The sequence below is a fragment of the Mauremys mutica genome, chromosome 8 (genome assembly GCF_020497125.1).
Source record: "Mauremys mutica isolate MM-2020 ecotype Southern chromosome 8, ASM2049712v1, whole genome shotgun sequence".
NCBI lineage: Eukaryota > Metazoa > Chordata > Testudines > Geoemydidae > Mauremys > Mauremys mutica.
In genome coordinates this window covers 11,872,343-11,891,431 of record NC_059079.1, presented here as the reverse complement: position 1 = coordinate 11,891,431, position 19,089 = coordinate 11,872,343, and the positions used below count along the sequence as shown (strand labels likewise).

At 40.1% G+C, this 19,089-nt stretch overlaps 1 protein-coding gene across 12 annotated transcripts in view; it reads left to right on the top strand.

Annotated features, from left to right (window-relative positions):
• The window catches only part of GLIS1 (GLIS family zinc finger 1), a 272,015-nt gene that overhangs the window by 206,412 nt on the left and 46,514 nt on the right, over positions 1–19,089 (top strand). For 10 of the 12 annotated variants that reach the window (XM_045026536.1, XM_045026537.1, XM_045026543.1 and 7 more), the window contains 2 exons: positions 12,757–12,918; positions 17,477–17,587. In XM_045026536.1, coding sequence (XP_044882471.1) covers positions 12,757–12,918; positions 17,477–17,587 — 273 coding nt within the window. The remainder of the gene's footprint in view (positions 1–12,756; positions 12,919–17,476; positions 17,588–19,089) is intronic. The other 2 variants (XM_045026535.1, XM_045026539.1) reach the window with 2 other exon arrangements.

The window sequence follows — 19,089 nt, the reverse complement described above, 5'->3', positions numbered from 1 at the left end:
TCTGGATATTTTTTCCTTTATTTTAATCTTCTTTTGTAACATGCCACACATGTGGTATTTTGGCCTTTTAAGATGCTATGCTATGCTAATCAGCCATGGTTGTTGGGTTTTTTGTTTTTTGAGGGTTTTTTTACGATTTTATCTTCTGTATATAGTCTGCTGTTGAAACGCCTTTATTCTGAGATGGTAAACCATATACAGAGTATTTGATTTAGGTTTCTCTCAGCCTGCTGTAGCATTCACTATACAGGGGAAATTTTTTTAGGTCCAATCTTGCAAACACACCTGTAAGTAAATTATTTGAGTGAATGAGACAACTTATATGAGTAAAGTACTTCATGTGCATAACTGTTTGCAGGATCAGGGCCCTTAAAGATGAAAAGTGTGGTGTGGTTTGTTTTGTTTTGTTTTGTCTGTTTGTTTTAAAAATAAAGTAAAATGTTGTGCCAGATGAACAAAGTTTAGGCAACTAAACTAACAGAACTTAAGTGAAGTTTCAGTATTGATGGATGTAAATAAGTTGGATGTTCAGTGCAAACTTGAATGGAAATACTTTATTTTCTTTTAAGATTAATTAAAACAAGTGACTTGCTCATAGAGATGAACAGATTTTTGAAGTGCAGGTATTAACTATGTTGTACTTTTTTTTGTTTAAAGAAAAAAATCTAAAGTGAGCTGAAGAATGATGTTTTGTGTACTTTTAAACTTAATAATTGTTGACACAGGTTTGGATTTTTAAATTAATCTTGTTAATCATATTTTTCAAAATGAGCAAATCTGTTTTTAAAAATTGGAACAGAAAAACAAACAAACAAACCCTTGTATTCTGTGTTGTCCTTTAATGGCAGATAGCTTGCAAGCTTTTCACAAACCCATCATACTTTTCCAGTGTACTTTTGCTAGAGGAAAGAAGATTGGCCTGCCTGTGCCACAATAGCTGGTGTTCTGCATATAAAAGCCAGGACCGGCGTTAGGGGGTAGCAAGCAGGGCAGTTGCCTGGGGCCCCGTGCCACAGTGGTCCTCACTGAAGCTGAAGCTTCAACCCCTGGTGGCAGGGCTCAGGGACCTGGGCTTCAGCCTCAAGCGGTGGGGCATCAGCTTTCTGCCGTGGGCCCCAGCAAGTCTAATGCTGGCCCTGCTTGAAGTCCCCCCTGAAACCAGCTCGAGGCCCCCTAGGCCCCTGGTTGAGAACTACTGCTCTATGCAGTGTTGTTGTTTTTTTACCAGCAAGCCAAAATACTGCATCCAAACCAACGGTAATGAAGTTTCAGAAAATTGTTTAGTTGCAAACCAAATCTTTTGGCAAAATGGGTGGCTGTCATGCAATTGACCGTAAGTCCTCTTCAAGGTGTTTATATCATCTTCATACATTTCAGCAAGTATCTCACCACTGCACCTCTTTTCAACAAATGTTTATCCCATGGCATGTACTAGGAAGAGTCACCTACAAGAATTTTGGAGATAGCAGCAGGCTGCTATGAAAATCAGAAGCTGCTTCAGTATTTTTTGAGACAATTTGTATTTTGCTGGAACATGTATGATAAACAAGATGAAAAAAGACCCTCGGATAATTAAACATTCAGTTCCCGGTGTCTGATCTACTAGTACAGGAGGAATTAAGCCTATAAATAGTTCAATGTGCACTCCTTTGGCAGAACAACTTTAAATTTTCCCATCAGGAAAAGGAAAGAGAAAGTTCAGTAAATACAATTTTTAAAATGCTGCTCTTTATGCTAATTATCATTATATTTTTGAGAACTGCACAAAAACAGGTAAAGCTGTAAGGCTGTCCTGAAGAGCTTGCAGTCCTAAATCAACATGACACAAGAGAGGGTCATAAACCGACAAAAATGTCAAGAAGAAGGACAAGGATCACAATAATAAGATTATATGATTATCTAATAAGGCGTATATGTCTGTGATAAAAAAAAGACCTTTAAAAAAGACTGTGACCTAGAGTCATCTTCAACTTGACATTGGTTATCCTTTAAAAACTCATTTAGAAGTTGGTTCAACAGCTGGATTTGTGTCTATATGGACTACAGATGCTCTGATCTGTTGTTGTGCATATATACTTCAATGCCTAAATTTAGATATTTTATTAATTGGTTATGTTGTGATATTTTATAAATTGGTTGGAACAAAAGTTTCATGAAGCCCAGAAGAGTTTTCAGCCTGCTCCTTCTCCCATTAACCTCAGCAAGAGCAGACTTTGTCTGTATATCTAGGGTACTGATTAAGTACTTCTCATTGCAGTGTCATGAAGGGTAAGCTGAAGAAGGAAGATTTGCATTTGCTTCTGAAAGTGGCTTGGTCCCATACTTACCTTGGGAGTGAGTTCCACAGTCTTGGTCTGGCTTCTGTGGAAGTTTTGTCTTTTATGCTGAAGAGTCTCAGTCTCTTGATTGTCATTGTCATAGTTCCAATGCAGTATAGTTGTCAGGGAGATCATAGTTGCCCAAGGAGAAGACACAACCCTCTAGGTAGTTAGGGTTAGTCCCATGGAGTGATATGAAGAGCAGGACAGTGACCTTGAATTAGACTTTGCAATCAGTGGGGACAGAGAACAGAGAATGGAGCTGTGGGGCGATGTGTGGTTCTTAGTAGATGAGCTGCTGAACTTTGAAGTCAATGGGATCTATTCACGTTAGTAAAGTAACTCATGTGCATAAGTGTTTGCAGGGTAAGGATCTTATACTGTGAGCAACTCCATGATTTAAATATCTATGTTGGGCTAGTTCTACGTTCTTTCTGCACCCAGAACTCTTTTAGGAATGCGTGGCTGGAGCTTGTAAAATGTACAAAGGGTCAGAAAACAAATCCTTGTTTAACTAAATGAAATATGTTCAGTAAACACGTTTCCAGGACCTACAGTGTATTATATTTTTTCAAAATGAGACCCATCCAACATTAAATGTAACATGTCTAAACTGCCTAGCCATGTAAAGCAAAGCAAAATACGCAAAGCAAATGAATGGCTGCAGTTACTCTAAAACTAGACAAAATTAAAGATCATATTGCATCTCCCCACCATTTTATTTTTATAGTTTATGTTTTAATTTAAGGCTGCCTCAGTGTTAGTTACAAGGGAATTTCAGTCTTCCCCTCCTGACCCCCTTCACATTTTCTTCTCGTGGGCACAAACAATGGTATAATAACAGGTTGGCAAGAACCCCAATGCTGTTTTTACAAACTTTTTACACATCATAAAGTGAGAACAAGTAAGGCTTCTCAAGGCACAAATGAAATATCATGTAGAGGGTTCATTTTGCAAGTGTAAATTGTTCAAAACGTCACAGGAAAAAAAAATAAAAATTGGCAGCCCCTCCATTTATAACAAATATCTCCCACCACTGTGCTGCTATAAAGAAAAAAAATCTCTGCCAATTTAAAACCATAAATTAGTTGTCTGAAAAGGGCTTCTTGGGAAGTTGAGGGCCCAGTTCTGCAGACACGGTGCACATGAGCCATTTGCTTGAGATTGATAATTAGATTCCTTGCATGAGTAAAGTCATTTGTGTATTTTCAGGATTGGGTCCTTACTGTGGAGCTACTGTAGAGAATTTAAAGTTATTCTGATCAAGAGTTAGCAAAAACAGTTTTAAAAGGAGACCATCGGGAATACTTTGTTACGGACCTGGCCCTAAATCTGCAAACAGGCACACGAGAAACCCCACTGAATTTAACAGGACAACTCACATGCATAAAGTAACTCACATGCAGAAGTGTTTGCAGGATTGGGGCCTTATATATGACATTATGCTCAATGTTATTTAAAACTTTCATGCTTTTAAAGACTCGCACAAATGTTTTTCCTCTGTCTGGATGGAATACACAAACTTAAAGGATTTTTTCCACATAACATATTTCAATAAATATTCATAATGTTTTGATACTTGGTAATCAATTGGGAAGAAAGAACATTTCATGATATTGAGAAGGACCTTAGATATTTTGACCAGACATAAGATTTCCTATTGATACTATTAAATGCTTTGGAATGAAATGTTTTGGGTTTTCCACCCGTAGGCTGTCTGAGATGTCAGCAGCCAATATGACCTGGTCTTTCCCTTTTAGGTCTATAAATAAAAGGCAGCTTGTTTAACTGATCTTGCAGCAGAGAGCAGAGGTGTATATTAATGAGCTTTTTCTAATGGCACACTGGACCTATTTAGCACTACAACTGTGAAGGCTTCTCTTTTTCAGTCATAACTCATTTCCGATTAAAATGTCAGTTATTGCTCCACCTCATGGTCTGAGCTATTTAGTTTATAGTTTGTTTCTTCTGATCTATACCACTGACAGACATTCTAGACATGGCTGTGATTAAATATGCTCATGGAAACGGCACAAATTTGATAATATAACCCCTATTGGGAACGCACTGTTATTCTGCACAGTGACATTTTCAGGTGCGTTTAAGATGTAATATGGAAGCAAAGAAAAACATTTTAATCAATTACTGTTATTATATTAAATTGTTTTTGTAAGGAAAATTACACATGCTTAGGGCACTATGCACTAGGCACTATGACATAATTTGGTATTTTCATAAATACGCATTTTAAATTGATTACATTCCAGCAATTGCACTGTTGTGTGAGTTGTAGCATTAAATAGACTATTTAATATTTATGTAGGGGGAAAAGACAGTTGATCAACAAATCTGATGACCTAAACATAGTACAATTTATTTGCTTCTGGGGAAAGCTTCACATCCATGTATAGCATTAAAAACCAATTAATTGCACCATTTTATTCCTTGTACCTCAATGTCATCATTTTCTACTCATGTTTGTATTTATGTAGGATGCTGGTTTCTAAAGCATGCATTAATGATCTAAACCAAAAGTAGGTTCCAAAAGTATAATTATAATTTTTATTTATAAACCTGTTTAAAGGCTTAGGTGGCTTTTACCGAAACAAAGGATTATGGAGCATTTGTTACAATTATCCCCAGCATCAGATCTCAATTTTAAAAAAAAGTATAAAGTAGTAGGATTAAGTACTGGCAGATTGATACCAGATGTCTGGGAGATACAATAAGCAGCCTGCTCAGTTGATCAAGTAGTTGATATGATCCCAGTGTTCTTTGGGAGCTATACATTAATTCCTTGTAGTTGGATCTTAGAATCTATCAGGCATGACTGATTGCTCTTAGTGGCAGATATGTGGAGTGAGGCAAGGGTGCCCAGTATTCTCCAGAAGAGGGTACACTGTATGGTCAGAGGATTGGGGCTAAGGTGTTGCCTGATGGCAGGAAAGGTACAAGTAAATAAATATCCTCGGTAGATAAAACTGATGGGACACAGATAGGGCAGTGAAATGGAAGCCTCACTGCTGATGATACTGTTTCTTATCAGTATGTGTCAGTGGGAACCAAAAATAGAGGTTTTCGGTCAAACTAAGAGAGAAATTAATCCATATTTGTTTGGGTGTTTGTGCTGCTACAGTAGCTTTGACCACTTAGAGTAGAGTGTGCTCCTGCTCCTCCTAGGCCTGGATTCATCAAAGTATGTTTCTGTGTAACTACAAGTCTGTGGATAGTCCCACTGAAGTCAATGGGACTTCTCATATGTTTCAAGTTATGCAGGTACTTAAGGGTTTTGCTGGACTGGGAAATTGGCAAGTGGAAGTTTTGCCACCACCATCATTACGTGCAGAACAGGACCTTTAACTAGTTTGCATTATTCGGACTATTTTGTACTTTGCACTTGGCCATAGATATTGGAGCTAACTAACAATGCCCTAGGAATTACATTGTAGGTCAAGATCCTACACTGATTGATGCTCTCAACCTCATTCAAGAGTAAAGTGGCTTTAGTTCACTGTAATATACATACGGGAGCTTATCATGCTTTAATTTATGTGCTTTGACTACATCCTTGTAGTTGATTTGCCTTAACTTTCCTGAGTGTTCCTGTGCGGACCTGGCATGAGGGGAGAATGGAGGGGTACAGTCCTGGGGACTGCAGTGCAGGGTTTGTAAACATGAGCTGCATTTTCAAAATGTTGCCTTTAAGGAAGGTGTTTTGGGAATGCCAGATTTGGCACGATTGCTTTATTTTTTTATGAATTTCAGCATATTTGTTGACTTGTAACTTCGAAAAATTTGCAAGTCTCAGGTTGCTTATTTCTAAAGTTGTTTTCTGAAGTTTTGCAGTATTTGTAGCATTTTTTCCTTTTATTTATTTTATTTTATTTATTTATTTTTGCCATGGCTGAATGGAATCTGCCAAGGCTCCTCCCACCTCTCCAAAAGACATCAAATGTTCCGAGAGGATCCCTGACCAAATAGAATTTCTGAAGTCATAGGTCACTTGTTTCCAGCTGGTTTTGAGGAGTGTTCATGATTGCCGGTGGGGAGAAAGTTGGCAATGTTGATATATATCTTCTGATCTAAATCTGTGAGTGTGTGTAGGGCCAGGTCTGCCATATAGACACAATAAGCAACTGCCTAGGGCAACACAGTATTAAGGGTAGCAAAAGCTTAAGAGTCCATTTAATGTATGAGTGACTGGGAAAGGCAGAAGCTTTACAGTTTGTCTAGAACAGAAAAACCCTTGCAGCTGGCTCTGGGCTTGTGTGTGTGTGTGTGTGTGTTTGTGTTAATTTGTCATAAGAAGAGCTGCCTGTGCATCCAAGCACAAAATATGGTCCACAAAATGAAAAGCCATTCTGGGAATGCAGATCACTTTGTCCACTTTATTTAAAGGATCAGCCGTCATTTGTCTGTGTCTGACGGCGTGACCCTTTCTCTGTCAGTAGCCAGAGCTGTCATTTTAAGGAACTGGGAGGCCACTATTACCCTTGGCCGATTTTGAAAAAAATGTAGGGCTAGATTCAGAGCTGGCATCAATAGGCACAGATCCATTTGGCTTCAATAGAGTCACTGGTTTCTGCCAGCCCTGAATTTTCCCCCTAATATTTTACCCAGACTTCATTAAACTGTCATGCACATTTTTTCTCTATTTGCTTTCCTGTCATTGCTGATTACCAAGATATTTGTGTGTAAATAGAAGCTTTCTCTCTGCTGTAGCGTTAGTCTGCTCCTCCTGTCCTGTTCATTCATTGATCCTGAAACCCAGTGTTTTCCTTTATTGTACAGAACTGTGGGATCAAACATCACAAATGAAGAATGTGATTTACCAAGTTCCAACAGTAATAGAAAAAAGGGTGTCTTCCCTGCCACATACTCCAATTAATAAGCCAGCAGAATGATGCTGGACTAATCCTTTCACCAGCTGTACCAACTCATACTGATCCCCTGAGCGGTGCCCACTCATGTAGAATTTTGTTCCTAGGCACTAGACTGAGACCACCATCAGATTGTAATGACTTCAGGTCACTGCTGATCTCAGCTACATTGAGCTGGACTCCAGTGGATGACCTAGAGGTGAAAAGCCCCATATCCCATTACCAGTCCCCTCAGCCAATCAATTCCCTGAGCTTGGGCCACTGTTTTCTTTCTTTTGTGCCTCCAATTTACAGTACTTTCTAGAACACAAGTGATCCAGCTCCCCGGGGATGCTGAAAGCAGCTGCTGGGTCAGCAGTTCAAAGCAGTATTTTATGTCATCATTTCATATGTGACACAGTAGTATTTAAATTACCCAGCCAAGCAGGTGCTGGAACATTTGCATATCTGGATAGTTTCTAGTACAAGTTGTGATCATTTTGTAGTTGGGAATCACTTTCAGACCCATTCTGACAATGAATAAGGGAAATCTGGGATTTATTTCACACCCCAGCAGCAGTGATTATCGGCCCATCCCTGCTTCCACTGAAGTCAGGGGGAGCTTTGCTATTGACTTTAATTAGGGTCAGGCCTTGCCTTTCTGTTAGTTAGTCACTCATTGGAAACCTGCAACACAATCCATGTGATGTGTGAGAGAAACAAAGAATGTGCTGGAGTTTAGTCGGTTGCACTTGGATAACTAATGTAAACTCTCTAGGTGAAATCCTGACCTACCTGAAGTTAATGACAACCGTTCCATAGACTTCAGCAGAGTGAGGATTTTACCCTCTCTCCTGTCTTTGATGTCTTTCATGCAAGTCTCTAGTAAACTAGCATCACACCAGAAACGTAGTTTCAGTAAATGATCATTTTAAAATATATCTCACTTTTAAAAACTCCTCTATGGAGCTGATTTCAAGGCTAACGGACTTTGTTTCTCAAATAAACTGAGATCCCAAATGGTTGAGGGGGCAACTTCCTATCAGTGGAGGCAGGAGCAGCCCTAGCTAGATGGAAAATGTGTTCCACATCCCACCCACACTCCTACAGCCAGGTCAAAAAATCTTGGTGAAGAAATCTCAGAGACAAAGCAAAAGAAACCATATAAGAAAAAACACAAAAAGCAGAAAAAAGAAGCAGTTGAGTATGTCGACAGAATGCAGAGAAAAAAGAAGAAACATTCAAGTTAATTTTGCAAACCTCCCAGCCTCCCAGTCTGAGCAGCGAGGGTGTGTGGGGGGGGAGAGAATGGCACAGCAATATGCTGCTCTTTGGAAGCTGACTCACTTGCCCTGTGGAACTGGCCCTGTATGCAGGGATGATGGAAAATGTGCAATGCAGTAGAACTGCAATGGAGAGCTGGGCAGGGAGTGGGACTCACCAGAATGCAATACACAACACCTATCCCTAGGAAAACAATAGAGATGGTTGGAAAAAAATATCCCCACAGCAAATTATAACTTTTTGGCAAAAGAGTCAAAAATTGAAAAATTTCAGCCAAGAACTGAAAAATGTCAGCTGAAAAATTTGGTCTGAAAACATATCCATTCAGAACTGCTGCTGTGGTGCTTCATAGGAATGTTAATTCTGGCGCCTCATGCACTCATCCTCCTTTTCAGGCCAGGCTTCCAGACTATATATCCCATGATGCACCATAGACACTCCTCTTGCTGAGCCAGTGCAGTGTAACATGGAATTCCCTATCTGCAGTGCATCATGGGAGAGGTATGATTTAAAAATTTGGCTCATAGAAGAGAATAGAGGAATGGGGCACCTGAACCACAGCTCCCATGAGGCACTGCAGCAACATTTTCATTTTTTGGACAAAAGTTTTCAGTTTTGGGTGTTCAGTTTTTCAAACTGAAAAATCAACATTTTCTACAGAAAGCAGATGCTCTTTGCAAAAAATTGCCTTTTGTTGAAAACTCAATTTTCTTTGAAAAAAAAATTTGAGAGACAATTTTCAGCCAGCTCTGGTAAACAGAAGAGCAGTGCATAATTATTTATTTATGTCAGGATTTTAAAGTTCTGACAATTTGATCTTATTAGCACATTTGATCATCTGAAATTACATGCGAGGATGTATTTGTAAGGCCTGATCCTGTGAGGTATAAGAATCTTTAACTTCCATTAGCACTGCACAAGAGCAGGCTCCTACTAGTGTTACAGTAGTTACTAGAGGGAAAGGCATACAATAAATGTACGACATGCAGTATTTGAGGAGAAAGTACAGCTCCAGTTAATACAATCTTGGATGAGCTTAAATTTTTGCAAAATGCAACAAGCAGGTCTAATGTATCCTAGGCAGTCTCATTTTACTTCTTGGAAATATCACTTACAGTACAGGAACATGAACCAGATCCTCAGCTGGAGTAAATCTATGTGGCTCTTTTGAAGTTTATGGAGTTTATACCACTTTACACCAGCTGAGATTCTGGCCCATAGAATTTGCCGTGCCAAATCAGATATTTGGCATCCAGTTTTATTTACTACAAAGAGGGGAGTTTCCTTCTGTTTTTTGTTGTGTAAAATAGGGACCAGGCAAAACATCTGGAAATACAAAATGTAACAGGCTTTTAAAAAACAGCTGCAGTCTTGTCTTGAAGCAAAGCGAAACAGAGAAACGTATTTCAAAAGTGTGATTATATACTTCTAAGAGAGCAATGGGTAATGCTGCAAAAAATACAAGTTACCAGGGTACATTTGGTTAATTCTAACCATATGTGTTGGGAGGGCCATCTGAATCTGTCTCTCTAATTTTTTGCATTGTGACAAAAAGATGCATATTGGGTTCAACACATTTTATTCAATAATCATTTTTGCAAGAAACAAGCTGATGACCAGTTAGGAAATTCGATAAGACCACCTGGTTAATTCAGCCCTTCCTGATATGTATCAGTTACCAACAAATTCTATCATTGCATACTTCAAGTTACAGATTAGCATCCATATTAGAAACTGATAAAAGAAACCATTCTAACCACTTCCTTTTGTAGTGCAGCGGAACGGTACCAGAACAGAGGCTATGGTGCTTATGTTTAATCCTTAACTAGACTCCTTATTTCTTTCACCCCAAACCATCTGTATTTCAGTCCCAGAGAGGGGTTGATATTTCAAGGGGAAAGAAATTATATATAGGATCACAAATATACTAGTTCATGTTAATAACAAAAATTTTAGAAATAGACCTTGGAATCTTGTAGTATAATAGAAACAAAGCTAAATAGGAAAAGGTCTCATATTTTGGTAATGTCACTTGCAGTTAGGTGGTATGTTCCTACAAGGATCTAACAACCCTTTCAATTTACTCCTGTCGGCTTTGGATCAGGCCTTAAGTACCTCAGCTTTGTCCATGGGAGTTGAAGGCACCCAGCAACTACTAAAAAACACTCCATACTATGCAAAATCAGTTAAACTCTCCCATATTATTTGTACAATCACATTCTTTTTCTCTTTCAGATCTTACATTTTTATACTAGTAGAACTCTGACTGTAATAATGATAATTCTTATTATGCATGTGTCTATAGCAGGGATAGGCAACCTATCGCACGTGTGCCGAAGGCGGCACGCAAGCTGATTTTCAGTGGCACTCACACTGCCCGGGTCCTGGCCATCGGTCCAGGCGGCTCTGCATTTTAATTTAATTTTAAATGAAGCTTCTTAAACATTTTAAAAACCTTATTTACTTTGCATACAATAATAGTTTAGTTATTTATTATAGACTTATAGAAAGAGAGATTCTAAAAACGTTAAAATGTGTTACTGGCACGCGAAACCTTAAATTAGAGTGAATAAATGAAGACTCGGCACAGCACTTCTGAAAGGTTGCTGATTGCTGGTCTATAGAATCTGGATCAGTATCTGTTTATCTGGATATACGCAGATACTAATTCACACACACACTTGCAAAATTCTACTCACCCACTGTCCGGTGTGGAGAGTGTCTGAGCTGGTGAGTTTTTATGATAATTTTGGAAGACTGAAAGCTCATGCTCCAATATATCTGTTAGTCTTTAAGGTGCACAGGACTCATTGTTGCTTTTGACGTATCCTTATGAACAATAGTACTTTTACATCTGCAGTTGCTAGCTATAGCTCTTAATACTGTTTGTCCACATCAGTATTGGCTCTTGACCTATAGGGTTTGTAATAGATGCTACACAGCACTATAAACTACCACTTTAAGCTTTCTTAATGAAACCAGAACAGTAAAAGCCAGTATTGCTCAGATAACCGGCTATATAGATATGCGGAATTGTTATACCCCATAAAGTTTCTTGTGCCAATTCATGTTATACTCCTGGGGACATTCTGTGACAAAAAATTAAAAATTCTGTGTCAAAAAATTAAAAATTCTACACACAATATTTTAAAATACTGCACATTTTATTTGTCAAAATAATGCTACACAATCACGCCACTTTCAATTATTTTGGTAATTTATTTCAAAATACCTGTCAGCAAGTATGTCTGTAACAATACAAGACACACACAAAAATTCCCCCAGGAGCAGAGAGTTAAAGAAACCCCTGTGACAACGCAGTTTCTGTTTTTCTGCCCCCTATCCTCCTAGAGCCTAGTGTGTGTATGGGGGGGGGGAGACAACCAGAACCCCTCCCCCCCGAGAGCCCACCTTTGGGGCCCACTCACCCAATACACCTGCATCCCCTCCCCCTCAGAGTGCAGCCACGCCCCCCCCCCAGACCAGACACCCACCCCTCCCTAGAGCCCAGGGATCCAGAGGGAGAAACAGCCTGATGCTGTGTCCCAGGCTTGCATGGAGTTTCCTGTGCACCGCCTAGGGCGACCAGACAGCAAGTGTGAAAAAGTGGGACAGAAGGTGGGGGGTAATAGGAGCCTATATAAGAAAAAGACCCCAAAATTGGGACTATCCCAATAAAACAGGGACATCTGGTCACCCTAGTACTGCCCTCTCCTTCCCTCAGGGCATGCTGGAAACTGCAGCTGCCAGGAACCCTCTAGCTTTCTCTCCCGCCCCCCAGTGGTGTCTTCTATGTGCAAGCTGGGCTCTGCCAAGTCCAGTGGCCTGTAGTGGTGGCCAGCAGCAGTGCAGCCCATTTCTGTGGAGGAAAGGAAATTCTGCGTGCACAATGTTAATTTCTACAAAATTCTGCATTGCGCAGTGGCACAGAATCCTTCCCCAGAGTAATGTTAAAAACACTGTTTAAGTGAACACTTCAGAAACTGAATGATTGTTTTTTCTTTAAACTTCCTTACCAAAACCGTATCTGAACCATATAATGTTAAGGTTCAGCACTGCACACTGCATGTGTGAGATGTTTATAATAATATAGTATTATCTATCCGCACACCGTGCGTTTCATGATAGATGAAATTAACAGCACAAAATGATGTGTTTCACCCATAAATTTCAGCAGATGTTTGAGTTTTGGTTGATTTATTAGATGTCTAGCCTGGGTTTTAACTGTACTCATTGTGGCTGCCCATGGTTTATTTAATAATGCTTTACAGAGATGTTTTATGGCTTTATTGCAGTTTGAAGGGTGCAACAAGGCATTCTCTAGGCTTGAAAACCTTAAGATTCACCTGAGGAGTCATACTGGAGAGAAACCTTACCTATGTCAGCACCCTGGCTGCCAGAAAGCTTTCAGTAACTCCAGTGATCGGGCAAAGCACCAGCGCACACACCTGGATACTGTAAGCATTACCTTATTTCATATTATGGCTTGCACAGAGAGTTTAAACAGGCTTTGTACAGGATCTGCATTGAAACTGGCATATGGCAGCTTTCATTTCATGAAAATGTCTGAATAATAAGAGGTGAAGGAAGAGGTGCTTTGATTTTTAGCTGCATGTGTTGATTTAAATAATGGAGGATTTGCTCATTTAACCACTGAGGGTCAAATTCTATTACCCTTACTCAAACCGAGGAATACCGTACTCTGGTATTCCTCTGAATACTCCTGGAGTAAGGTGTTGCTCACCTTGAGGAACAGCTTGTCTAATACAATACTCCTCTGTGTGAATAAATGGGGCAGAATCAAGGCTTGAAAAATTGTTGCTGTAAGAAATTCAATAGTTTTCTTGTTTATATTGACAGAGTCTGATCTAAGTGACCACAGGACCATGGCAAACACCTTAAGAGAAAATAAATTAATGGACACAATTTTGTAAACCCCACCCTCCCAAAAGGCAAGAATACATCAGCCATGCGTGATGTGTTAATAGTGCTAATGATTAACTGCACTAAAAATGAATCATAAGTACCAAGTTCTTCTCGCACATAGACATGGTAGACTCTACTCTAATTTTCTGCTCTTAGTGCATGCACAGCACATGGGGCCTGCTTCAAACCCTACTGATGTTAGTGGGAGTCTTTCCATTGCCTTCCGTGATGGGCTTTGGATCAGGCCCATGGAGAGCATGCAAGGAGAGCAGCATATCTGCAGTGTGATTCTCAGAAGTGGAGTTTTACTGAAGTGTATCTGCAGTGGGTGAACCTGTGGAAGAAGACACATGATGTGCCTTTCTCCTTGATACATAATAAAAAGGCCATGTTAGCTGGCCTCTGTCAAGGATGTTTGGGGTTTCTGCAGGGCCGGCTCCAGGCACCAGCTAAGGAAGCAGGTGCTTGGGGCAGCCAATACAAAGGGGCGGCACTCCGTCTGCTATTGGGGTGGCCCGTCCGGGTCTTCAGCGGGAATTCGGCGGCGGGTCCCTCAGTCCCTCTCTTCCTCTTTGAGTTGCCGCTGAAGAGGAAGAGAGGGAGTGAAGGACCCACCACCGAACCGCCGCCGAAGAATGGAGCGGTGTGATTGAGCTGCTGCTGAAATGCCGCCGATCAGCCTTTTTCTTTTTTTTTCTTTTTTCCCCCTGCCGCTTGGGGCAGCAGAAAACCTGGAGCCGGCGCTGGGTTTCTGACGTATTACCTGTTCATCAGTGTTTTTTTTAAAGTAGCCATTCTAAAAATTTTAATTTGGGCTGAAGCTGCCCTAAACCCTGATACGATTATGTCGCCAATTTTAAGGCAAAGGAAGCAAACAGACATCATAGGCCAATTAAGTCCCCAGCCTAGAGCTTGTGAAGAATAACAGCAAGAGTCAATCCTTTGTCTTTTTCAAAGAGGTGAATATATAGTTTAACATTTGGCCCAGTATTTATGGGGCAGAACTTTTGAGTTTAATTGATATTTACTTTTTAAGCAGCTACACATTTCAGACAGTGCAGCATTAAGGAATGCGTAATGTACATTATGCCTTGCAAAAACAAACAAGTAAGAGAAGCGAGTCAGTCACATTTTCCAAACCCAAGCGCACTTACAATAACAATGTTTTATTTATTTGAAAGTCAACCTGAAATATTTGAATTTGTAATTAGTTCTAAAATGTGTCTCTTCTGAAACTGAATATACTGTATGGGATACACATTTTTGAAGTTTAACTGCTTGAAGTTAATATAAAAACATATATATATACATATATAAATATATATATATACGCTTGACTCGCAAATGGAATATCATTTAGTAGAGCTTTTGTACAGTTATATAGTACACTGAACAAAATAACCCAGAGTTCTTGTGTCTGTTGATCTATGTGATATTGCAAAGACATCTCTAAACTTAGCTCTCTTTTCTTCTCCTTTTCTCTCTGTTTCTTTAACCTCTGAAATGCTCGTACAGCAGCACAAAGGTACAGTAATAATTTTTTACTAACTTTCCAAAGTGTCTGGAACTGTTATTCACACTTCCCTGCTACAGGTTCTTTGAAATTTTCACTATCTTCATATTCTGCCGAAACTAACATTCATTTGCCTGCTTCATTTAAGACCTGTGGTTTTTATTTAGTGTGTTGCCTGTTTTAGAATGTCAGTGTAAACAATTAATGATGCATGTATGGTTTTACTGTAAAGACTGGATGTAATATTAGCCCACAGGACCCACGGACCCCTTTAAAAACTGACAACATATCAAAAGACTGTGTGAATGTCTAAGCAAAAAGATTTAGGCTATTAAATATGGGCATTTTTTCTGATATAGTTTCCCCATCACTAATAGCGGTACCATGGCTAGAAAAATATTCTGCTGATTCTTCTATTAAGGAATTTGTTAAAGGTTTCCATAGTCCTTCCTCACATGTCTGTTCTCTGTGTATTCTAAAGACTCTCAATAAATCTACTTTCCTATGTAAGTTTCTGAGTAGGTATTGTGATAGCCTTTAAGGCTTTGAGTTGGTGAATGATCCTATTATTCCTTTGGAAATTTCCTCTTGATATAAGGAACAGGGTTATTTATCCTCTGGAGGCACCTAGAAAGAAATGGCTGCTTATTTCGTATGGAGCGCATTTGGTATTGATTTAAAACTCCGCATGTAGGTCAATCCATCGTTTATCTTCTCAGAAAGGAGAATATGTAAATAATTACAGTGACTGTTAGATTGGGTTGGTTTGATTAAATAACTGAAATTACTAGGTCATATTTCCCACGGTGAAAGCAGAATTAGGGAAGTTATCTATGCTGCAATTAGGAAGGGGTGTCATCACTCTTCCAGTGCTGCTGAAATTCATTTTATCTGTACCAAGCCAGAGTTATCCAAATGAAGTGTAGGGTTTTATCTAAGCAGAACCACAGCATGAGAATGCGGCTCCAGACTACAGACTGCGGAATCATGACTCCATCACTTTTCTCCGCGCGTGACCCCTTCTGTGCAAGCTAAGGGGGCAAATGGCACCCCTATATTGCCATTCTGCTGGGAGCCCCAATCCCACTCCTCCCTTGCTGCCTTTACCTAAGGCTTTACTGGTGCAATTGGGCTTGTGTGCACTTTGCACGGCAGGTGAAAGTGACCATGTCTGAATGCTGTCTGTGAAAAGAGAAGAGCTTCAAATGTGTGACTCTGATGTCAGCCCTTAAAGGTGATCAAAGCACAAAGGTGAGAGGCCAAACCAAACCTCCTGGGAGAGCGCTAAAAGAACTTACTGGCCTATGTACGGAGGCCCCTCTGGCATAGTACATTGGCATGATGGGTGGGCAGGCAAGCAAGCTCCAAAAAGCCACAGGAAAAAAACAGCAACATTAGGCTCTGGTTAGAGGCTTTGTGAGGCTTGGCATGAGGTGATCATTTGTTACCACCTGAGTGTGACCAAGTACCTTGGGAATAACACATTCATTTAGGATTTCCCCAACAGTTTAAAGGTTGCCTTTTGTTGTCAGGGCCCAGAGGTGGTGCCACAGCCAAGTTAGGCATTTGGTCAGGCTTGCATTAGCTGGGAGCTTACCATGAGGCCCCTGCAGCTGTTCTGTTGTAATAGGAAGGAGCTTTGATACCCTCCAGATAGAGAGGAGTGTTCTTCCTACAGGTAGGAGAAGTATCTTTCTACCACGTGAGAGGAATCCATTGGAACTGCTCAGCTAAACTAGGCTGTTCTTGCCACTTGAAGATCTTCATGTTGTGCCATCGCGGAGAGATACTATTCACAGTTGGAAAGGACTTTCCCTGGCAAGGTCAACAATGCTGGGTTTTTCTGTATTTGTTGATTTGCTGTAATGTTTGTGTTTAGTGTTGTTTGTATGAGTATAAATTGTGTAAATAAAGCATTTGTGTAATTTAAAACAGGAACAGGAAGAATGTATGAAAGCACTCCAATGTTAATGTCCTTAGTTTTTGCTTTGCAACATATGTGACGCTGTCTTTGTAAAACCAGTAGGAAGTCAGAATCAGAAACCATGTCTTTTCTTTTTCTTTTCTTTTTGTTTGCAATGATACTTAAAAGATCTTTGCAATACTGTGTCACATACGGAGTGGATTGTATACAAAGTAAATACCTCTCCAAAGAGGCAAAAAGGTACTATTTTTGTACTTGCAAAAAGTGGAAATACTATAATGTTCTCAAAACCCAACTATTTATTTCTCATTATGATTTAATTCAGTCCAGTAATCAATCCCCAAAAGTGTAAGAGTACAGATGTGTTAAGTGCTCTCAGGATTTGGACTGACTTCAGAATATGAGCTGTCATTGCTGTTCTGTGTGCGCCACAGCTGGCCCACAGCCAGACTTGTTATACACAGAAGTATTTGCAAAACTAGAGGTTGCAAGCTGAGCAAACAGCTTGGGGTTTTACAATATGTTTTCACATAAATTATAGTCTCCAGCTATTTTGTATTCTAATTGTTGAACTCAGGCTTCACATTATAAAGGTAGGTGCCTATAAAAGCTGAAATCCTTCCCTTTCTTTTTCTTTTCCATGCATTTACAGAAACCATATGCCTGTCAAATTCCCGGGTGCTCCAAACGCTACACGGATCCAAGTTCCCTGCGCAAACATGTGAAAGCTCATTCTGCCAAAGAACAACAGGTGCGTAAGAAGGTAAGGCCATCGATCAAAACTGTGGCATACTCAAATGAACATTTACTGCAATTTCATCAATATGTTTGTTTTTAATTGGTCTGTGATTTATGTTTTTTCAAATCAGGATTTCACTGTGGTGTTGCTAGGCGAAAACTGAACTTCAGTTCAGTTTCCTGATGGTTTTTCACTGTTGCCAGTCAGACTTCCATTTTCTTGTTGCAGTGATTATCAATGCTATTTTTCCCCCTCCCTTGCAGAGCGGTTTACTCTACACTATTAAACTAGGCCCTTCTTTCAAATTCCCTCCTGTTCATCCTTCTGACATATGACTCCAAATTCTGCTCTCATTCACACCCAAATCAAATGGGTCGCTTAGTTGAGCAGCTCATTTAAAATATGAGTGAATCCCACACCTGAATAATTTATAAATGTCAGGAAAAAGGTGATATTTTAGTAGGTTAGAAAAAACACCCTCTATAGACCATTGGGCCTAGATCATTTCAAACCCACACTGCTCATTATGTATTTACTAGTATTCCATCCAGCCAAATATTTTATTAAAAAACCCATGGGTTTCAATCCTGAATTCATTGTTATTTTTTGTTGTTATTGGGATAGGACCTGAAGGTTCCAGGCAGAGATGAGGGCCCTACTATAGTAAGGCATTGTTCTCTAGTTAATGAAAGGATGGTGGCTGCCCCAAAGAGCTTACAGTTTAAGTATATGAGAGGAGATAACATGTGGATACAATAGACGAGGGGATGTGGGGGGAGTATAAGGTAACAATGAGGCAATTGTGATTAGCATAATAAGCAGTCGTCACACCACACCAGCTGCCTAGTCATTGTTCAGAATTTTGTAGGCATCACAGCAAGGTGAGGTTTAAGGATGATGGAGCGGATGGGAGGTGACAATACAACAAGACACAAGAGTGGATACAGGTAGGGAGCAGCTAGTAGTGAAGAGCCTCAAAGGTAAGGACCAGAAGCTTGTACTTAATGGAGTGGAGTGCAGGAGCCAGCGGAGAGACTCAAAGAGAGAGGCGACAATATCACAGTGGAGGTTATTTTAGCAGTAGAATTTTGAAGGGACCATGGAGGAGCAAATTGGGTGTCAGGAAGGCCAGAGAGAAAGCGACTGCAGTAATCTGGACAGGAGATAAGGGCCTAGATAAATGTTCATGATTTGGACAGAGAAAGGGATAGAATTGGTCATGGCATGGAGGAGGAAGAGGCAAAAGCCTTTGGAAATGGCCTAGGTGTACATATCTGGGAGAGGCCAGAGTCAGGGATGACTCACAGGTTATGGGCCACAGTGATAGGGTCTCCTTATCTGGTAGAACTCCCGGTGAAGTTCTGAATTCAGCATGGGTTTTGCCTGACAAGTGATACCCAAATGCTCTGGTCTCCCTCTTCTTGTAGAGAGGCTGGGAACAGACCAATAACAACAAGAAGTAAAGGCAGCAGGGACAGGAGATGAAGTAACAGCAGCAGCCCATGATACCACCAATAGCTCCCTAC